We start from the raw sequence: 21,756 nt of genomic DNA on the forward strand, positions 1-21,756 counted from the left end.
ACGCGTCCACCTTCCCCGCCCCCTCACCCCCCTTCTCGCAGCTGAGCCAATCAGAGGCTGCCCTGCAGCCTTTCCCCCAAAGTGGGGGGGGGCAGGGAAGCCCACAGTGGTGTGAGCTCGTGGGGCTGCCAGCGCCCGCAGTCCCTGCCCATCCCGTCTGGGACCCAGGATCCCTCTGTGAACAAGTTGGAGGCAGAGAGGAGGACAGAAAGGAGAGAACCCGGCCCCTCTGGCCAGCGGTGCCGGGCAGCAGCCCGAGCCGGCAGCACAGCCGGCCAGACCCAGGGCGGCCCCTCCTGGCAGCCCTGCTCCTCCAGAAGGATGCTTTGGGAGTGAGGCCACTCCTCACCCCTGCAGCCCCCCACTCCCTCCATTCTCCTGAGGCTCCTGGAGACTGCAGCTGTCCTCCCTGCTCTTCTGCCCAGCCTCTGCCCCATTTGGGGTCCGACAAAGTCTTTCTGTTAATGAGAGGTCAGTGAGGAGGACTTCCTGGAGGGGGTGACAGCCCAGAGCTCAGGACTGTGCCCACACCAGAAGGCATCAGCAGCAAGGTAAGTGCTGGGGGAAGGCGGATCCCCAGCCTCTTGTCCTGTCCCCTTGCTCCAGTCTGTGCCTTCTTGGGTAGGTCAAAAAATGGAAAATATTTTTAACAAAACCAGATGGGAGGAGGCCGGGAGGCTATGGGCGACGTCAGGCCTGGAGGAGCCAGTTCTCTCCTCTCCTGCTCAGGCTGCTTCTGGAGTGGGTGGCCTTGGTCTCCACAGCCCTGCTGCCCCCTGCTTTCATCAAATGAACCCCAGAAGTTTCTGGGTGCAGACTGAGGGCTTCCAAAACAAAGCACTGCCTGAGGGAGTCGGAGAGAGCTGGAAGAAGCTTGAGGGGGGAGTTGGGAGGCAGCAAGCAGGGTCCACGGAAAGGGGAATCTCGCAGGGGATAGGGGACCTCAGAACCATGGCCCCTGTCTCTGGGTGCAAGCCTTGTCCTTAAGAATCTGTCTGGCTCTTGGCCAGTCAGCCGCCAGGCAACCTCTGGGGATTTAAATGGATTTGCAAATTTTCCAGATTCCTAAGATGTCCTTCCAAACCCCCAGTGGCTGGGAAAGCGCGAAGGCAAGGGAGCTGTGGCAGGCCTAGCCGAGTGGTCAGGGTCACGCAGCTGGGGCTGTAGGGCTGGGGGCCTGGGACCGGCCATCAGATGTGGGGGGCCCCTCTGTGAAGAAGGGGGAGTCGGTTGCTGGGCTCTTCACTCTGGACCCAGGCCGCTCCTCAGGCTGCCTTGCTGCCTCCCTCCTTCCGGACGCTGCTTTTACTTCATCCTAAAACATGAATCTGATTGCGATTCCTTCGTTGATTCCCCCCTATAGAAAGCCCCAGCTCCTAATAGCAGCTGCCGCTGATTGACACCTACTGCATGCCAGGGGTGCGCGGTGTGCTTTATGGGCACGATCTCATGTAACTCACCAGCAGCTCCGAGGCAGGCATGTCGGTTTTACGCGTGAGGTTCACAGCGGCTACCGAACTGTATCACAGGGCTAGTAAGTGGCAGAGCTGGGGGGGAGAATAAGCTCCCTGCCCCATTTCTCCAAGCTTGGGCCTTGTGTTCCTGCCATTCAGATCCCAGGGTTCCCAGGAGGAGAACACACAATCCTGCCTGTGAGAACGCCCTTCCTCATCACCTCCATTTTCCTTCAAGGACCTTCCCTACTTCACCTCCTCCAGGCAGCCTTCCGGGGTTCTTCCAGTCTTCTAAGCACTTGCCATGCCCTTTGCCTGGTTGCTTGGCCTTCTCTTCCTTTTTGTGCTCTGTGTGCACATCAGAGCTCATTCGGGCCCCAGGTTTCCCCATCTTGTGTTCTGTCCCCAGCATGCCTGCTTGGGCAGTGAAACTGAGCAAATGTGCCAGTGAAAGGTAGGAGGGGCTCACTGAAGACTTTCTGTTCCCGAATGTGAGACCAGAACCAGGCCCTCCCTTCCCTCAGGTGCCCTTTCAGAACATTACACTTCCCTCCAGACTGTATTTCTCTATGTCAAATGGGGAAGAGTGTCCCGGCCTGTCTGCCACCCCAGAGTGCACAGAAGCCTCTAGCAATATATCTGAAGTCACGCAGTCCTCCCCTGCCCCCGTGCCAGAGGCTCTCGACGCACAGAACTCGGGGATGGAGGGCCATGTTGGTCACTGCCGTGGAGCGCTTGCCCTGTGCCAGGCGCAGAGCCTGCGACCCCACACACCTTGGAACCCCCACAGCAGCTCTCGGGAATCCCCATTGTCGTTACCCCTATTTTGTAGACAAGGAAAAGCCAAGGCTCAGAGAGGATATGTGACTTTCCCAGTGTCACACAGTCAGAGCAGTCAGAGTTGGTACTTAGGCCGAGGTCTGCTTGAAACCAAAGACTTAACCCCTTGCTACCCAGGAGAGCCCAGGTCAGAAGGGAGAGCGTCTCCATCCTCCCACAGAGGCTGCTTCTGGCTCCAGCACCTTCCACCGCAGTAAGTTCAGCATCAGGTCCCAGCTGCTCCCAGGTCCACCCGGAGCCTGGCCTGGTCCCGAGTGAGGAAGGAGACCATCTGGCCAGCACCTTCCCTCTAGTGGCGATCAGGTGGCCCTCCCTCCTGTGTGGGAAGAAGAGCTGAGGCTGGTAATTGCCCACAGATATGGGGCCGTGGAAAGCACCGTGGATTCAGAGTCAGGAGACCTGGCGTTTGCCCTGGCTCGACTCAAGTTCCCTGTATGGCCAACCTCGGTCCCCACGTCCTTTTTCTGGGTGGCATCCACATCTGCAGGGCAGTGGGCACCATGGGTAAACCACGTCAGGTTTGGGCATCAGAAGACTGTGCATTAATCCCTAGTTGGCTCCTGGATGACTGTATGCCCCTGGGCCAGCGCTTTGTCGCTCTTGGCATCAGTCCCCTCCTCTGCAAGCCGCAGGGAGGCATGTAGGCTCTGTGAGTGTAACATAGGTAAGGCGCTTAGTGGTTCTTGCACTTGGCAGGGCTGGACCTAATGATCATTGGCTAAGAGAGGGCCACTGCTCTCCCTTCCTCCTGCACAGGACTTGGCAGTGAAATTAGTCTGGGATCCAAAAAAGGGTTATGCCAACAGAAGGGACCTGGACACCATGGGTATTCTAAAAGTCCACTTCCACCTTCCAGGCGCAGTCTGGCTCTGAGACCAGCTGCCTTCGGGACCGGAGGAGGGGACTTGGTGTTTGCTCAGGATGGACTGCTGAGTGTGGTGGGGAGGGAGGAAGGTAGGAGAGGGTCTCTAGACTGCCCTGAAATGCCCTCTGTGCCCATCTTACTCCCTTGCACATGTTTCAGAACCCTGGGGCAGTGGGCCCTCGGAATGTGGGGAGATCTCCCTCCATTGTTTTCCATTGGCCTTCCCGGGGGCCTCCCCGAGGCAGAGTTCATAGCTCCTCAGCCGGGGAGCAGTGTGGGCAGGGCGAGAACACAGGGACCAGCAATCCCTGAGTGCTTTCCTTGTGCCTCCCATCCCATTACTGTGAAGTTCACTGCTGTGCTCCTTGGGGCTTTGAACAGGCCCAGCATTCAGAAAGTGCTTAATAAATATTTGCCAAACTAATATAATCATCACAGCAACCTCCAGGAGCAGATATAAACTCTCTCTGTTTTACAGATGAGGAGAAGCTCAGAGAGGTTAAGTCAGTTGCCCAAGGTCCCACAGCTAGGAGGTGGTAGAGCTGGGGTTCGCATCCCGGTGTTTGTGACTCTGGAGCCCTAGAGGAGAGGCTGAGTGGGTCACGGGCCATCCTTGGGGACCCAGCATAAACTCTGAGAATGTGCCTCAGCTGTGGGGGCCCCTTGGAGTTTCAGAGGTGGTCGTCAGACCCTGGAACCCATCCTGTGTGACTGTGGCTGAGTCAGGCCCTCTCTGGGCCTCAGTTTTCCCATCAGTAAGACCAGGAGGTTGAACAAGATGATCTCTGAGCTCCTTCCAGGCCTAAAACAATTCCAGGATTCCAAGCCACGCCAGCCCGGACTGGCAGCCACACAAGCCCTGTTGTGTATTCAGGCATCATGCATATTTAACTTCACAATGAAAGGATTTTTTCTTACCCCTTCTTCACCCGTTACAGAAAGAGGTCAGGATCGATGACCACTAATGGAGAACTGTAACCTGCAATAAAGAGGAGAGACTTCCTACAGTTAGAGCGGCCCATTCGGTAATGCACTCAGTTTCTTGGGGAGCTCCAGGGCATGTTCCTGCAGAGCCCACTGTCCATTTTCCCGGGGTACAGAGGAAGGAGGGTCGGAAGATGTGCCTGTCGGGGTGTGTATGCGTGGATGCTGTGAGCCTTTAGGCCCCTACCAATGCCGATTTTTTGAATCTCATATGCTCTGATTTTAAGAAGAAGGCCTTTGGCCCAGTGGTGGATGGACAAACGGTGGGGTCCAGAAGTGAGAGCCGATGCGGGGTCCGGGTGGGAGCAGGTGTGGAATTTATACACGTGTCGCTTCTAGTGTAGGGGCCACCTTAAGACCCTCCCGAGACATCAGACCTGGAGCCGCAGTCCAAAGGGCTTCCTGAACCCCCAGACCCTCATCCCGGGGACCCCCCCTTCCCAGATGCTTTCTGGGGCACCCTGCCCCCAGCTTAGTGCAGGAGGCTGAAAGTCAAAGTGAATCGCATTACCGCCCTCTCTCCTCGCTTCGGATCGGGGCTGTTTGATGTCTCAGGTGCCCGAAACCTTTCATCTGCCCGCGGTACCAGCTTCTCCGCCCTGTGATGGGAATGATCGTCCCTTGGGAAGTGGGGGCAGTGGGGGCAGCAGGGCCAGGGAGTCAGTTCTTGAAGGTCAGAGATGAAAATGACTCTGGGGGGGTCACCTGGTTCCACTGCCGCCTTGTACGGGTGGGAAACTGAGGTCCAGAGAAGGGCTGGTCCAGAAGAGAGGTCCAGTCGTACAGAGGGTCAGTGGTAGCACTGAGCCCGGGACCCCGCCAAGCACGTGCTGTGTCCTCCCCATCCACCTCTGTGATCCGAGGCTCCCTCAGCCCCAGTTCTCCCTGGGCTGAGGTCACAGGGCAGAGTCTGGGCTGAAGAGGAAATGCCATTTCCATGAGGGGTGGAAACCCCCCAGGATAGTTTTGTGGACCCAGAGCTCTCCCCACGTCACTTCTCCATTGTGGCCATGATTTCCTTTTATATAAGTGAGGGGGAGGCCAGGGGGGCAGCTCAGTGACCCCAGATGTTCCATCCCGCTTTGCGCTTAGCCCCTGCCAGGTTTCTGTGGCTGTTTCAAACCCTCCTTGCCGCCCTGGTAGCCTTCCTTCTTGGGAAGTAGAACCAGCTGGCGGGTCAGTCTCCACCCCTGAAGCTGAGCCTCAGTTGGGCATGGGGGGTTCCAGGGTGAGTCCACAGGGCAGGGCTCAGTTTTACAAGCCTGTCGCAGCTGTAGCTTGGGGCACGGGGCTTGAAGGGAAAAGCTCACGTCTGATGCAGTAGACTGTGGGCTACCCCCTCCCACCTGTATTCATACCCTTATCGGATCCTGGGCCGTGGCCTGTCTGCTGAATGGGTAGGTGCTGTAGTGATAAATAATGCATGGGAGAGACGGAGAAACACGCTGCTGGCTGGCCGGCTGGCCAGTTGGCCTCCCTTTTAGTCCAGGGCGCAGGGATGGTGCTCCACGCTTGCAATTCTTAATAATTTTGGAACCAGGGGCCCTGCATGTCCATTTTGCATTTGGCCCCACAAATTATATAGCTGGTTCTGCCAGGGACTTGAGGTAGGGTTTGAGACGGTCTCATACCCGAAACTGGCCTCGCTGCCGCCACCGTCCCCGTTCTAACCCACGCCCTTCCACAGATGCTAACCTGTGCCTGTCACTCCTGTTTGAGGGCAGGGGCTCCCTCCTCCCACAGTGCTTGGAGTTGGAGTCAGACTGTTATTGCCACCCGACCAGCAGCCGGTAGCCCCCTACCCCACTATCAATGCCCAGAAAAGTTGGCTTCCTGGTGCCTCCGGGGCAAAGCCTAAGTCCTCACCCAGGACCCCAAGCCTTTCCCAAAGTGACCTCTGCATTCCTTCGTTGGGTCAGGCGTGAGCCCTTCCCTACCTCTGTGCTACAGAGCCCTGATTTCTGACATCAGAGTTCTCCCCTGCTATTTTCCCAGATGCCCTGAGATCTCTCACTCCCCACACAGAGCCGCTGTGGAATACCCTTCCCTGGCATCACCCACCAAAGAACCCAACTGAACTCTGGAGGCCGAGCTGGAGGCCGCCCCTTCCCCACTGAAAGAATCCCATACTCATGACACGTGCCATTACTGAGCACCTGTTATGTGACAGGTGCGTTTCATCATCATTGCCACTCCTCACAGCAATGGACAAGGAAGTCTCTTGTGCCATTTTCCTGGAAACTGGGACTCAGGGAAGTTAAAGTCAGAGAGGTCATGCAGTTACAAGGTAGGAGAACTGGGACTTAACTTGGACCTGGATTAAGTGGCTTCAGAGCGGGACTGCTGTACTTGGCCTGGCTGGGCCCCCATGTGCTTTTGGTGCCCTGGGTGGCATCAGGCACAGTTTGCTGGCATCGGGGCCCCCTTTTGCCCTCTAATCTAGCCCATCCCATCGCCACCCTGGAGGGCAAGAGTCCCCATTGGCTGCCCATGCCAGCTTCCCAGCCTAGCGAACCCCAAGGTATTAGGGGACAGCTGAGGCCCCAGGCCTGAAGACCAGAAGGGTTGACCCTACAAGGCTATTGGATCCCTTATGGTGTGTAAGCATCTATTAAGCATCTACCATAAGCCTAATTCTGTATTAGGAATTTGGAGGCGTCTGAAAAAATTGTTAGGTGTGTTTGCTCATTTGTGGGGAATCAACTGAAGGGACTAAAGCAAAGGTACAGGAAGGAAGTGGTTGGCAGACAGGGGACTGGGAGTCATTGAACTTGGGTTCTGGTCCTGGGTGGGCCTTTAAATCCCTGACTGTGCTAGGAGTCACCCCCTGCCCCCTGCCCGCTGAGCCTGCGGGTGGTACCATCTATAGCATGCAGCCGCCCCCTCCTAAGGGGTCCTTCTGGTGGGTGCTTTCCCACCATCTCATTTATCACAGGCGTCCCTTTGCTGACAAGCCTGGCCCAGGGGGCCTGGGCTGTGCGCTCACTGGCCAGACGAGTGAGTGAGTGACTTACTCTCCCGTGAGCGAAGAAAGAAGAACGAGGCCACTGACTTGGCACAGGGCTGTCTGCCAGGCCCTGTTCTAAGCATTTTACTTGTATGAACTCATTCAGTGGTCTCCCCAGCTCAGTGACGAGCCCCGACTTCCAGATGGGAACTCTGAGGCCCAGAGAAGCGGAGCGACCGTCTGTGGGAGAATCGGGGCGCAGGACTGGAGACAGTGGTGAGAGACAGACGCTGAGAAAGGGAGAGGGAAGCGGAATGTGGGAGTTTTCTCCCCTCTGGCTCTGCTGCCCCAAGGGCTCTGAGGGGAATCTCAATGCTCCGTATTGGCCCCAGTTAATGGCAGGGCTTCTCGTTAGCCAGCTCGCTCTGCCCGCCTGCGGGCTGGGGCTCGGGGCTGGTGGGGGCAGGCCACGTGCTGGTGGGTCAGGACAAACGGCCTGAGGCCTGCCTGCCCCCTGCCCACTTGGCTCTGAGAACCCATTCTATTTGCGGCCCCCACCCCGGCCCAGGGCTGATCCCGGGCTGGCAGCAGCCCGGGGAACAGAAGGTTTACTTGTCTGCGTCCGCCGCACCCCCCTCCCCAGCCTCAGCCCGGGACCCCTCTCAGGGGCTCCTTCGGCTGCCAGGACCTGGGCTCTCCGTTGCCATGGCACCGGCCGGAGATGAGGCTCTGGGGGGCAGGGGAGGCGGTGCAGGGAGGGCAGCGAGGGTTGGTGGAGGCCCAGAACTCTGCAGCAGCCGAGGTGCGGGGGCCCCGGCAGGGGCAGGCCTGGACCCCGAGCACAGCGGGCCTGTGGCAGAGCCGGCCACACACCTAGCCTGACGGCCTGGATGCTCCTTCTCGGAGGCCGTCGGGACAGGCCTCAGGGCAGGCCAGCTACTGCTCGGGCACGGCTCCTGCCAGGCCCAGGCTGTCCTCTGCGAGGACTCCTCTCCTCAACCACGCGCTGACCCTCAGGCTCTGCAGTGAAGTTGCAGGAAGGATCTGAGCTAGCCCTGGCCTGACTTTCAAATGACTGGGTGAGCTGGGGCAGGCCCCTCGCTCACTCTGCAGCTCAGCAGGGGAAGGCTAGGACTCTGACCTCAGGATCCTTCAGTCCTTGAGAGCCTGGATTCTGTATGAACCCCATGAGGATAAACTCATTTCGTCCTGTTTCCCTGAGGACAGACCTGTTTCTGGGCGGGAGACAGGCAGTCTGTCGTGACGGTCAGGAAGACAGGTTTGGAGTCAGACAAGCCCGAGTTTGTATCCCATCTTCACGGCTTCCTGGCTGTGTCACTTTGGGCAAGCTACCAGACCTCTCTGAGACTCAGTTTCCTCCTCATGAAAGGGAAATAATGACTGTCACAGGACTGTTGTGGGGACAAAACAAAATCCCCCATGTAATGAACATGTTTGAACAGCCTGACCTCTGAGGGTCCTGAGCCGTCCAAGGACGGACTGGGTTACGGATGGGGTGATGAGACCCTGGCCATGGGAGGTGTGCCATTGTGGACTGGGCAACCCCTTGGTTTGCAGAGAGGGAGGGGGAGACGTGAGTATTTGGGGCCCCTTCCGGCCCCAAGGTCGCGGGCTCTGTGAAAGGTGGTGTGACTCCGGCCTTGTTCTTCAGCTTCAGGCTCAGCCCGCTACAAGGAGAGCCTGGGCCCCCAGGAGAGGTCAGGAAGCAGAGGGGAAAGAACAAGGCGGGTGTGGCTCACGGACTGAGCCTGTGCTGTGCGCCAGGCCTGGCTTTGTCATCTTTACCTCCCGCCTTAGGGAGGCTGTTACGTGCGCGTGGAGCCAGCCTGCTCTGGGGTCAGTCTGCCCAGGACTGAGCGCTGGCTCCACCACTGGCAAGCTCCGTGACCATGGGCAAGTGATTTCACCGCTCTGCGCCTTGCTTTCCTCATCCGTGAAAGGGAGCAGCGACCCGGAGGTCATGGGCTGTTCTGAGGTCATTCACATAAACAGCTTAGCCCAGGTATCGGGTGGCACAAACTAAGAGAGAGCTATTCTTCCTGTTGTTTTCAAGCCTGCTAGCTCCTTGTTCCCTTTGGCAGGGGCTCCGGGGGGTCCAGATGGGCTCCAGAGCACTCGGGTCCAGGGATCCACGGGGCCTGCGCAGAGGCCTGGGGGTGGAGGTGGGCAGCCCTGGGGGACGAGCAGGGAGGCCAGCGAGGCGCCGGAGGAGGCAGGAAGTGTTTGCTCAGCAGGCGGGTGAACGGGAGCACGCGGGCCTCCCTCCCTCACTGACCTCCTTCTCAGGACGGTTCTCAGCCTGTGGGGGGACCCAGGCCCCCTCCCCTGGGCCCCCAGTGGCCGTGAAGCACACACTGAGAGCTTTCCCACGAGCTGTTCCAAGTACCCGGGCCTGCGTTATCCCCCACCCGCAAGCACACACTCTGGCGGGTGAGGGGGTGTGTGGCAGGAGGGGGGGTGCTCAGGCTGGGGGGACTCAGTCCGTTCTTTATCAGCCTGGCTCGGATCCAGACAGATGTTTCGTTTTATTTTGAACTTCCAGAAAATAGGTCATTTCTTTCCATTGTGTCCCTGGGGAGGCCTCCTGGGGAGAGGAACACAGAGTGAGTGACGAGTGTGGGGGCCTCCCTTGGGCCCTGGGGAGCCGGGAGGGCAGCGACCTCCCTTCCTCAGTCATGATGAGCTGCTGGCAGGCCCAGGGCACCTTGTTTCTCAAAGGCTGAGCTAAGAAGTCAGCCCATTCCTAGGGGCACTGGGGAGCCACGGAGGTGCCAGGGGAGCACGTGATCAGATAGGTATTTCAGAAGGTTCCCCTGGTTGCGGTGTGAGAACAGGCCGGAGGGGACAGACTGGAGGTGGGGAGACAGAGGGGGACGGTGCAACGGGACAGCCAGAGGCGACCAAGCTGGTGCTGGAGGGGCCTGGGGAGGGGATCAGAATGCCAGCTCATGGAGCTGGCACTGTTAGTCTATGCACTTGGACTCCCAGAACGGCTAGAGTCCATGCCAGGCCCCAACTTAGCAGATTTCTGCTGCTTTGTTTGGGGGACCGCGTAGGTACCAGGGAACCTGAAGGTCCTCTGGGTCTAGAGCAGCGTGGCAGAGTAAGGCCCGGGTGACCGAGCTGCGTCGCTGAGCGAGTTGGGCCAGGTTGCTCTCTCTCTGGCCTGGATGTGGTCCTCAGGCTTGGGGAGGGACTCACTGCGTAGAGGTGGAATGGTGAGCATTTATCGACACACAGGAGTGGGGCTTAGGATTGAGGGTGGCAGGTGGGAGCCCCACAGCCTCAGCCCCTTCCCAGGCTTCTACCCCCACCGTCTCCCTACCCAGTGGCCCCTACGGTCCTCCCTGGCTCCCGGGATGAAGGTCCTCTGCCCGGGCTGCAAGAGCGCACCTACGTCTCAGCCCACTTGGAGGAAGGCCACATGGGCCACCCTCTGCCAGGTCCAGCTGGTGCGGCCCTCGCTCATGCGCTCTCCCAGCTGCTGGAGGGAGGACTCGGTCCCTGCCTCCAGACGCCTCTTGCCCCCACACACTCCCAGGCCTAAGGCTGGCTGTCTTCTCTGAGCTGAGTCATGACATCCAGGCCAGGGCCCCTCCCCGGCACCCCACCCCCACCCCAGCATTCCAACATTGCATAGCCGCCTTCCCCAAGGAGGGTCCTGCGAGCCACAGCCTGTCAGCCCTGGAAGAGCATCCAGGACGGCCCTGCCCACCCTGTGTACAGATGGGAAGACCAAGGCTCAGCAAGGGGCACGGCGGCACGATAGGTGGGTGACAGAGCTGGGGCTAGAACCGCATCCCCTTGTTCCCAGTCAGGGATCCGCCCCGGTTGGTCCCGGGGACGCAGAGTGGCGAGGGGAGCACAGAAGAGAGGACGAGGCTGCCGGCAGCATCCCACTTCTGCCTGCACCTAAGGGAGCCCCCTCCTCTGAGGCTCCGTCCCCATTCCCTGCCTGGGAGGGACAGCACAGGGAAAGTGACTGACATAGAGGTCCATGTGTGGACAGGGGGCAGGGGGCGTTCTGTGGGAACAGGGTGGGCAGTGGATGTAGTCCGAACCCTGGGTCTTGAGCCACCAGCCTCACATCCGAGCTGGGACTGGAGCCAGGGCTGCCCGGTCAGGTTCAGCGCCCCATTGGCCACCTACCTGAGTCTGGCTTGCCTAGGTCAAAACACTGGCACCCGTCTCTGTTTTTCTCTAAGCCTCAGTTTCCCCCCCTGTACAATGGGCACAGGAAGAGGGTTGGATTGGATAGATGATCCCTGAGGGCTGTGGAGCTCTGATATTCCATGACTCCAACCCCGTGACTCCGTAGCTAGGCCTCCTCCTCCCTCTGGCATCTTGCTTATTCAGAGCACCCTTGGCCCGAGACTGCCTGCCCCAACACCGCCCTCCTCCCTGCAGCAGGGCTTCCTGCCATCCCCACCTCACTGCTCTTCTGCCCAGACTGTTCCCTGCCTCCAGATGGAGGGTCCCTCTGTCCACTCAGGTGCCCACAGCCCCTCCAAACCCTAAAGCAGCTCTCATTCCTGCCCCTTTGCCTCATTCTCGTCTCAGAAAATGACATTGTGTCCCCAACACACACACTCACACACACACACACACACACACACACACACACACACACACACGCCTGCCCCCCTCCCCGTATTCCAGTATTCCAAGTCATAATCAGGAGTGGGGGCTCCTGCAAGCTACCTCTCACTCCAGCCCCCCAGCATCTTTCACCAAGTCCCGTCGCCTCTCTGCTAAACCAGCCTCAACGCCGTCTGTCTCCGTCAGCCCCCGCCGCCTTGTCCCCAGCCCAAACACAGAAGGCGGTGGCACAGGCTGGCACAGAGCACTCTGCCGAGGTTCACTCTCTGCTCTGCATTCCTAGGTAAGTTCCCTAAGTGCTCGCTGCCTCAGTTTCCCCAACTAAAACAGGAATACCCTTGCATCTATCTCACAGAGTTGGCTGAGGAACACTGGCTTGTGTTGGGTGTTGTGGCTGTGTTCGGGTGTGTTGGTGCCTGTGTGCACACAGGCCTCCTGCACGTGCGCAGCTTGGCCGGGGCTGGGTACGCATGTGACTTGTGGCACGCGTGCGCCCCGCCCATGGGCGTGTGAGAGAGTGCGCGGGCAGCAGTCTGAGCCGTGTGCGCGTGTGCAGCCATGTGTGCCGGCGCCGTGGGAGCTCTGTGCACGTGGGTTTTGTGTGGGCACACACATGTGCCGTGCCTGCGGGAGGGCTGGGCACACACATGGCCCGGCGCACAAGGGTGTGTTTCTGAGCAGCGTGTGAGTGAGTGCGTAGGCGGGGCTCTGTGGCGTGTGTGCACATGCTGGCCGTGTGCAGGCCTCCCTCGCCGGCAGCCACGGAGGCCCTCCTCCCTGGCCTCCCTGTGTCGTGGGAGTCTCAGGACCCCGAGGGAGGAAAGCTGCTGCTGGCGGATGTGGCCAAGAGGGACTGGATTTATTTAGATTAAGGTGGTGGGAAAGAAGTGGAGACTCATAGGAGCTGGAAAGACAGAAGGCTGGGCTCAGAATGATTCCCCAAGCATGCCGGCTCCCCGGACTTGGGGTCCACATTCTGCTCCCCCAAGCAGATCCTTCTGATTCACTGTGAGGAGTGGGGCAATGACGCCATCTTTGGACCTCTGTTCCCGACCTCCCCCCACCTGGCCAAAATAAGAGGAACCATGAGGTCTTCCTGGTACTCAGCGCTCTCCTCATGGGCAAAGGGGGGATCCTTGAGAGTCCCCTCCCTCTCTCTGCTTCAGGGGCTCCCCAGGCAGGAGAGTACGGCAGGTAGGAGGGTGCCGGCATCCTGACTGTGACGTCTGCCTTGCACCAGGTGACTTCTCCCCGGAGTGCAGGCCTCCCCATGAAGAAGGGGAAGTTGTCACAAGCCCACAACCTCCAAATTAGCTGCTTGGGCCTCTCTGGGGTTGGCTGGCACCACAACAGCCTCTGAGAAGCACAGAGGTCCATAAGACATTGGGTAAATAATTGGGGGTATCAGGGAGTCATCTGAGATGGCCCCGGGAGGTTAGGCTGGGTGCCCCCAAACTCTACTCTCGTTCTTCCCCGTCCTCCTGTTGTCCACGCCACCCTTCCTCTTGCGGCCTCCTGGGTTTCCATATTACCCGTTTATTTGTCTCAAAGTCCCCTTGAAAGACCGGCTGACTCCTAATTGTAGAGATGGGAAAAGTGAGGCCCAGAGAGGGAAGCGATTTGTCAAAGTCCACACAGCATGTCTGTGACCAAATGGTTAGGAAATTCAACCTGTGGCATGAGATGGGTTGTGGATTCTCAAATGACTCCAGGCTCAGTAATGTAGCCCCCTCCTTCTCATTGGCCCTCACCTCCCTAAACCACCCTAGCAGGAATAACAGTGACCAGAACCTTCTCTCTGGCCAGTCAAAAACAGTCTTAGAACAGGGGTAGCTCTTAGAGTTGTCCCATCCAAACCTCTTCCTATATTCATGGGGGGAAACTTGAGTCCCAGAGGAGGCGGGAGATTTGCTGAGTCTCAAGTGAGTCTGAGGTCCCTTGTGACTGGAGCCAAAATGGTCATTTCCTAGAGGGAGAAGTCATTCCAATATCCCTGGGGCATCTACACTCGACCTGAGCTCTTCTGCCCACCCTATCCTCTCCCTAGTCTGATTCTGCCTTTTCACTGTGTGACTAGGCCATAATTCTGTCCCTCTCTGGGCCGCTGCCTGTTCAAGAAGTCCCCTCCTTGCTCAGAGTCTCAGAGACTCTGAGCTGCCCCCAGCCCCAGGCCCAGTAGGGAGGAGCCAGGGTCAGGGGAGCTGGGGGCCCAGCCTACAAGGCCCAGCCTTCCAGAGCCAGGCCAGCCCTGGTTGCAGTGACCTCCCATCTCCAGGCCAGCCGACCAAATTCCTCCTTTAGAATAATAAACAGTGTGGCCAGCCAGGGAGGCTGGGAGGGGAGGGGCGGGGAGGCTGAAATGACCCCCTCCCCCAGCCTGGGCTGCTAATGATTTTCTTTGGCTGAGATTTCAGGCAGGAAGGGGGAGCAGGAGGGGCACCCACCGAGGGGCAGATGGGCCTCTGTGGGGGCTGCTGGCTCTGCCTCGGCACGGCTCACTCCTGCTGGCAGAAGACTGGCATCCAGCTGGAGGAGCTGGGGCAGGAGGGATGGGAGTGGGGGTGCTGTGGAAGGGCTGGGCTTCGGGTCTGGAACAGCTGAGAGAGAGGAAAGGGGAGGAATGAGGAGACCCTCAGGCAGGCCGGTCCGAAGGGACGAAGGGACGGGGAGAAGGAGGAAAGGCAGAGCAGAGCTAACCAGAGAGCTTCTTGGGGTGCTGGGCAGAGCTGAGCCTGCGGCCCCGCATCAGTGGTGGCACACTTCCCATCATCCCATTTTCACAGCTGGAGACTAAGGACACAGAGAGAGTGATGGCGCAGGAGGCAGCCCCAAGGGGGCTCAGACCCGGAGCCCAGCCCTGGACTGGAAAGTAAAGGGCTGTGATGGGGAGTGGAGTGGGGGCAACCTGGGTGTGGCCTGAGGAGCCGGGCCTGGCTGGGCAGCCGCTCAGGGAAGTCAGCAGACCCGCGGCACGGGAGGCTCCCTGTGTCTGGTCACGTGGTCACGTCCCATGTTTCTTGCTCCATGACCCCTGTCCACGTCTGGTCTCCTTCCTATTGATGCTGCAGGCAGACCCTCGCAAGCTTGGCTACTGGTGGTTATCTGGGATCCTCAGATGGGGCTGCCAAGGGCAGGGATGGAGCAGAGACCCACCTAATGCTGTGTCCCTGCTTCTGTCTCCTGCTGCCTCCTGCACTGCGTGTTTTCTCCCGTCAGTCTCTGCGCCTGTCTCTCTCTGCCTCCATCATTCCAGGTCTCTTTGTTCCCCTCCACGACGAGCTCTGCTGTGTCACCCTGCGCAAATGTCTTTCCCACCCAGAGCCTTGGTTTCCCGGTCTGGACGCTGAGGGTGGGGAGCCTGGATTCAATAGTCTCCAAAGACCTTTGAAGTCTTGCCGTGCAGTGGGGCCTCCCCAGGCTCAGCCCCTGGCCCCTCTCTGCTAGGCCTCCCTGTGCAGCTTGGGGCTGAGTAAAGGGGGCCCAGGCATGGGGGTGCCCCCCCACATTCCGCAGCCCTGACTCCCCCGCTTCCCTTCCCACAGCCGCCTCCACTTCCTGTTGTGTTTTTGGAGCCTGTGGGAGTTCTCTGGGCTCTGGCTTTCCCCCTCCTGCTCCCCCAGGCCTTTCATCACGCTTTCCCAAATATTTGTCCTGGCAGATAAGAGCCTGGTATTGCAACTGTCACCCGAGGACTGGCTGTTAGAGCTGGCGGGCCCCTAGACACCATCCAGCCTGAGTCCCCCACTCCCACTGTACATATAGAGTAACTAAGGCCCAGAGAGGCCCGGGTTCAATCAAGGCCACTGGAGAGAGAGAGGCAGAGGCAGAGCCAAAGTAGGGTCCACGCACCCTGAGGCCTAGCCCCGTGCCGGGGAAAGGGGACTCTTGGGCATGAGTGACCTCTTGATCATGGGACATGGGTGGCTTTTGACTTCAGCCCCACGGACATGGAGGCTGGGTGGTCTGGGCTGGGGTTTACTCTGTAGGACCCAGGTGCTAAGTCCGATTTCGCAGTGACTCTGCCCACTCTGAGCCCTGACCCTATTTAACTCTGCAGGACACCATGCAGCTTCCGAGCGCAGTGCCAGCTCCTGTCCTCAAAGGTAGGTACGCTGTGGCTTCCAAGTGTCATGCCAGCTCCTGTCGTCAAAGGGGTCAGGGGCCCCCGGGGAGCCATGAAGCAGAACCCTGGAGCGGGCAGGGGTGGTGCATGCTAGCACCGGGGCCCGGGAGCCCAGGGGCGCTGCTGTGTTCCTGAGCCTCAGTTCCCTGCCCTTCCAGGGGTGCTCAGTGGAGGCCTTCTTCTACGGTCTACTCAGCTCAGAAACCTCGGTGGACCCCTGCTTGTCCAGAGCCATCAGCCCAAATCCTTTGCTCAGCCCTCCATACCCCATGCCCCCTCACCAAATGTCCCCACCCCACTTGCTAACAGTCACCCCGGTGTTCCGCCTCTTCTTGGCACTCTTTGGTATCAGCCTGGCTGGTCTGCTTCCGGTCTGGGGCTCCCCTCCCCTGCCTGGATCTCTCACTGGCTATGAGCTCCCAAGTCCTGGCTGGGCTTCTGCTAGCACACCCTTCCCTCACTAGTGCCTGTTCCACGCAGTCGGTGCTCCAGGGGCTGGGCAGTCGACCAGGCGGTCAACGGTCACTGGCCATCAGGGACCAGCCGATAGCCTACCGAGGCTGGCTGGCTGGCTGAGCACCCGTGGGTCTGGAGGACGTGGCTTACAGAATCCTTCCCAGAGGACATCAGCAGGGGGAGAGGAACCAATCACCTGACACCCCCACCCCACCCCAGTTCCCTCCAGCCCCTGGCAGGGTGGGGGGGGCTGCTGAGTCTCTCCTTTCCTGTCTGCCCTACGCTGAGCTACCTTGCCCCACCCTCCCCAATCACGGCCACCTCTGGGCTTGGGTGGAACCTGGGTAGCTCGGGCAGCTGCAGGGAGGGGGCTCAGAAAGTGACCTGGGAAATAATGCAGGAACTGGAGGCCTGGGAATTGCTTCCCGAGGATTTCCTGATGCCTTCGGGAGAACATGCCCACAGCCTGAACACGGCATAGCTGGAGGACTCTGAGGCTGGGATCTGGAGGCACTAAGATCAGGAGGCCAGGAGGCTGGGCAAGCAGGCTTCAGAGATATGGGTTCCAGTCTATGTCTGATCAGGGAGGTGTGTTCTTCAAGGGCGTGCAGATACGGCCTCCCTGGGGTCAGTGGTGAGGAGACATGCTGATACTCCCGTGCCCTGATATCTGATGCCTTTTCTCCCGAAGGCCAGGTGCTACTGCTGCCCCTGCTGTTGCTGCTGGGCCCACAGGCCTCCTGGGGCCTGGTCATCTCACCCCCGGGGCCAGAGCTTATCCTCAATGTCTCCAGCAACTTTGTGCTGACCTGCTCAGGTCCAGCTCCGGTGGTGTGGGAACGGATGTCCCAGGAGCCCCTGCAGAAAATGGCCAAGACCCAGGATGGCACCTTCTCCAGCACACTGACACTGACCAATGTCTCTGGGATAGACACGGGAGAATACTTTTGCACCTACAAAGGCTCCCATGGGCTGGAGCCTGGGGAGCGGAAACGGCTCTACATCTTTGTGCCAGGTAAGCGCCCCCGCCTGCGCGCTCACTCCCTGACTTCTCCTCTCAGCTGCACATGTCTGGGGGGAGCTGCAAGTGCTTAGTGACATTGTGAGACACGGCCAGCTTAGACATGCAGACAGATCATGGAATCCAGCCTGGCTCAGTCCAGGAGTATGTTCACTCCCACCCGTGGGTCTGGAGATCTGACTGCTCCCTGCCAGCCCACCCCATTCGTGGCTCCCCAGAACTCGGCCTTCTCACCATGTTCCAGTATGCTCTCTTTGGAGCCTCCACATCCCATCTTTCCCATTCTCCAAGCTCTGGGTACCAGCTGCCCTTCGACTTGCGGCTTATCTTCTTTCTCACCCTGGTGCTGACCATATCAAATGTTAAAACTTGAAGGGACCTCTGAAAGCATCCTTATTCTGTAAGGGGAAGACTCAAGGCCAGAGAGGGGATGGCACCTGCTCACAGTCACACAGAAATTCAGGGCCTAGCCAGAAAACCAGCTCCCCTGATCCTCATTCTTGGCCCCACTCCTGGCAGATCCCTTGATGGGCTTTCTCCCGGTCGACCCCGAGGAACTATTCATCTTCCTCACGGAAATAACTGAGATCACAATTCCATGCCGAGTGACGGATCCGAGACTGGTGGTGACACTGCACGAGAAGAAAGTGGATATCCCGCTGCCCATTCCCTATGACCACCAACGTGGCTTCTCTGGTACCTTTGAGGACAAGACCTATGTCTGCAAAACCACCATCGGGGACAAGGAAGTGGATTCTGAAGCCTACTATGTCTACAGCCTCCAGGGTGAGCCCCCTTTCTGCCTGATGCTCAGCAGACGCAAGTATGGTCCTCCACAGAGGAAGAGCCCTTTCCAGCTTACAAAGTGGGCAATTCTGTTTTTCACTGGATTCTCACTGTAGTCTTGGAAGGCAGGTAGTGTTTCCCCATTCTACAGGGGAAAAGCCTGAAACTCAGAGGATGGAGTATGCCCAAGGTCATGGGGAGGGTGAGTGGCAGGGCTGGGCTATACCCCGCGGTAGGCAAAGGCACAGGCCTTGGAGCTGGTTGGGTTTGAATCCCAGCTGCGCACTTCCCATCTGAGTGAGTTTGCACGAGGCACATAATCTCTCAGAGTCTGCTTCTCCCTCTGGAAAAACGAGGAAAACAATGACTGCCCACCTAGTGGGATTATTGTGAGGATTAAAGATAGAGGCTCCCTGGTACATGGTTTGTGCTCCACACCTTTCTCCTGTACTTAGATGCCCAAAGAATACATTGATTCAAGACTGTTATCTCTTCTAGAATGTCAGCTCCACGAGGCAGGAATTTTATCTGTTGTGTTTACTGCTACAGTCCCAGTGTCTAGCATAGTACTTGGTGTATAGGACATAGTTAACAAATATTTGTTGAATGAATGAATCTTCCTCACCAGTCATCCCTTCCCTCTCTGAATCCCCACCCCATCCCCAAGCTGAAGGGCTGGTGTGGTGGCTGGTGGTGACTTCCTCAGCCCTAAACTGATCTCTCTCCATTAGTGTCATCCATCAATGTGTCAGTGAATGCAGTGCAGACTGTGGTCCGTCAGGGTGAGAACATCACCATCATGTGCATTGTGACTGGAAATGAGGTGGTCAACTTCGAATGGACATACCCACGCATGGAGGTGATGCTGGGCCCCGGGGTTGGAGGAAGGGCCAGGGAAGGATGGATATCTTGACTTGTAGCCTAACTTCTTGGACCCTGCCTGACTGGGGGGCTTACCCCATCTGTCCCTACAGAGCGGGCGGCTGGTGGAGCCAGTGACTGACTTCCTCTTCAATATGCCCTCCCACATACGCTCCATCCTGCACATCCCTAGTGCTGAGCTTGGCGATTCAGGGACCTACATCTGCAATGTATCGGAGAGCGTGAATGAGCATCGAGATGAAAAGTCCATCAATGTCACTGTGGTTGGTGCGTGCCTTGGGCTTAGCCCTGACCCTCCTTCTGAGCTGGACCTAGACCCTATCATAGCCACAGGGTACTGTCAGCCGCATTCCAGGACAGCTCTAGCTTCAGTACCAACCAAAGTCCATTTCCAGGATACACCCAAACCAAAACGCAGTGTCAGCCCCAAATCCAACTCTAATCCCAGGGTGGACTTTCTGCCTAGCCAGAACCTCAGCCCCAACCCGATTGCTAAACCCAACTGCCATCCCAGGCCCCGGTAGCCCCCTTCCTCAAATTCAACCATACTGCAACTCACCTTAGCCACAATCCCGAGCCAGAACACGCTCCGTGAGAACAACTCCAGTCCCAATCTCGAATCCAGTCCCCAAATCAAAATCAGCCCCCAGTTCAGCCCCTGGTCCATTCTCAGCCCCAACTTCAACCCCAGCTCCGGTAACTCAGTCACTGGTTCGGGTCCTAAAGCCTGAAGCCCCGCCCCCGGAAGGCCGGGCTCCTTTGGCATTCAGTGGATGCCCCGCCCCCAGGAGGCGCTGTCCTATTGGTAGTCGGGCCTAGCCCCGCCCCCGGGGCCCCGCCCCTGACAGCCGCCCCTTGCAGAGAGTGGCTACGTGCGGCTGCTGGGAGAGCTGGACGCCATACAATTCGCGGAGCTGCACCGCAGCCGGACTCTGCAGGTCGTGTTCGAGGCCTACCCGCCGCCTACTGTCATGTGGTTCAAGGACAACCGCACGCTAGGCGACTCCAGCGCAGGCGAGATCTCCCTGTCCACACGCAATGTGTCTGAGACCCGGTGAGCAGCAGCCCAGCCACTCACTCCATTCTTGACGTTATTCTCTGCAGCTGCCAGGCAGCTCACAGCCTTCAGCCGCTGGACACACCTAGAACCACCCTTCCTGAGAGCCCACTGTGTGCGAGGCGCCGTGCCAGGCACTGGGGAGGCTGCAGGGATCCGAATAGACTGTTCCAGCCCTCCTAGAGTTTCCTGTCTAGTGGGGGAAACAGACACCGGTCAGATGATCACCCAGATGTTTAGTTGTCCTTGTGATGGGTGGAGCCAGCCGGGAGCAGCTGAGGAGAAAGAGTCCAGATGATCAGGGAAGAGGGTCCCGGGCAGGCCACTACCACCTATGCATGGATGGTGGCCCCGAGGCTGGAGATGAGCAGGTGGTCTGTGTGGATAAAGCCATGTCAGGCCTTTCTGCAGGAGTGAGATGTGGAGGGGGAAGGAAAGGGTGCTTCCCCCACCCTCTTCATCCCTCCTCAACCCCCCCCCCTTAGCTAAGTGGAGCCAGCTGCCAATGGGTGGGGATTCAGGAGACTGGTGTGAGTTCCGCTCTGCTCTGCTACTGACACCTGCGTGACCTTGGGAAGCCCCTGCCCCTCCCTGGGCCTGGTTTCTCTCCTCTGTACAAGGAGGGTGGGGGGGAACTGTGAGAGTTCTTCCCTCTCTGGCAGCTAAGCCTGTCATGCTCTGCAGGTACGTGTCAGAACTGACGTTGGTGCGGGTGAAGGTGGCCGAGGCGGGCTGCTACACCATGCGGGCCTTCCATGAGGACGCGGAGGCCCAGCTCTCCTTCCAGCTGCAGGTCAACGGTGAGGAGTGCTGCACCCTGCCTCCCCCACCCCCGCCCCGCTTCCCTCTCCCTTCCTACCCTGTCCACCCGCCCATAGGAGAAGGAGCAGGAGAGGGAGCCGAGGACTCAGGAGGCTGGCTTCTAGGCTGAGCTCCAACACTTCTGCTCCCGTGTGAACTCGGCGTATCCCCTCTTTGGGCCTCAAGCTGTATAAGGAGGCCACTGGGCTACACTGGTGTTCCCAAAACCTCAGGCATTCATGTACTAGTGCCCAGATTTGTCCTTCTCACATACCCTTATACTAGACTACTCGTTAGATAGATATTTATTGAGCAACAGAACACCAGTCTGCTCAAGGTTCTTGAGGCCCGGCCTTGGCGCCACTTGTCTCCTGCTGGGGGCAGACAAGCAGTCAACAGTAGGGCAAAGAACCAGCAAATGACACAGAAGAAGGTAACAAGTGCTGTCGAAAGGGAAAAAAGCTGGGTAGGGAGGATCGAGAGTTTAGGGGACACGGGTGGGGAGGCGGGTGAGGGTTGCAGATTTTAAAGAGCCTGATCAAATTGGCCTCGTGGAGCTTCAAGAAGGTGAGGGTGTTTATGGGGCGCCTGGGTGGTGCAGTCGTTAAGCGTCTGCCTTCGGCTCAGGGCGTGATCCCGGGGTTCTGGGATCGAGCCCCACATCGGGCTCCTCTGCTAGGAGCCTGCTTCTTCCTCTCCCACTCCCCCTGCTTGTCTCTCTCTCACTGGCTGTCTCTGTGTCAAATAAATAAATAAAATCTTAAAAAAAAAAAAAAAGAAGGTGAGGGCGTTTGCCAAGTGGTTCTGCAGGGCAAGGGCCCGCCGAGCAGTACCAAGGCAGAATCCCAGCAGAGAAGCCGGTGTGGCTAGAACCGAGAAGGGGGAGAGTGGTGGGAGATGAGGTCGGAGCTGAGACCTGG

General features: G+C 58.6%; 1 protein-coding gene across 4 annotated transcripts in view; it reads left to right on the forward strand.

Moving 5' to 3' along the window:
* The first annotated feature begins 235 nt into the window (after positions 1–235).
* Positions 236–21,756, forward strand: part of PDGFRB (platelet derived growth factor receptor beta) — a 39,292-nt gene continuing 17,771 nt past the window's right edge. Inside the window, exons 1-9 of one of the 4 annotated variants that reach the window (XM_040630414.1) lie at positions 236–551; positions 4,098–4,184; positions 15,768–15,813; positions 16,981–17,304; positions 17,830–18,096; positions 18,828–18,955; positions 19,071–19,245; positions 19,840–20,032; positions 20,720–20,835. In XM_040630414.1, the coding sequence (XP_040486348.1) occupies positions 15,774–15,813; positions 16,981–17,304; positions 17,830–18,096; positions 18,828–18,955; positions 19,071–19,245; positions 19,840–20,032; positions 20,720–20,835 (1,243 nt within the window). In that variant the 5' untranslated portion in view covers positions 236–551; positions 4,098–4,184; positions 15,768–15,773. The remainder of the gene's footprint in view (positions 552–4,097; positions 4,185–15,767; positions 15,814–16,980; positions 17,305–17,829; positions 18,097–18,827; positions 18,956–19,070; positions 19,246–19,839; positions 20,033–20,719; positions 20,836–21,756) is intronic. The other 3 variants (XM_040630410.1, XM_040630412.1, XM_040630411.1) reach the window with 3 other exon arrangements.

This window comes from Ursus maritimus, unplaced genomic scaffold, assembly GCF_017311325.1.
Source record: "Ursus maritimus isolate PB19 unplaced genomic scaffold, ASM1731132v1 scaffold_15, whole genome shotgun sequence".
Lineage (NCBI taxonomy): Eukaryota > Metazoa > Chordata > Mammalia > Carnivora > Ursidae > Ursus > Ursus maritimus.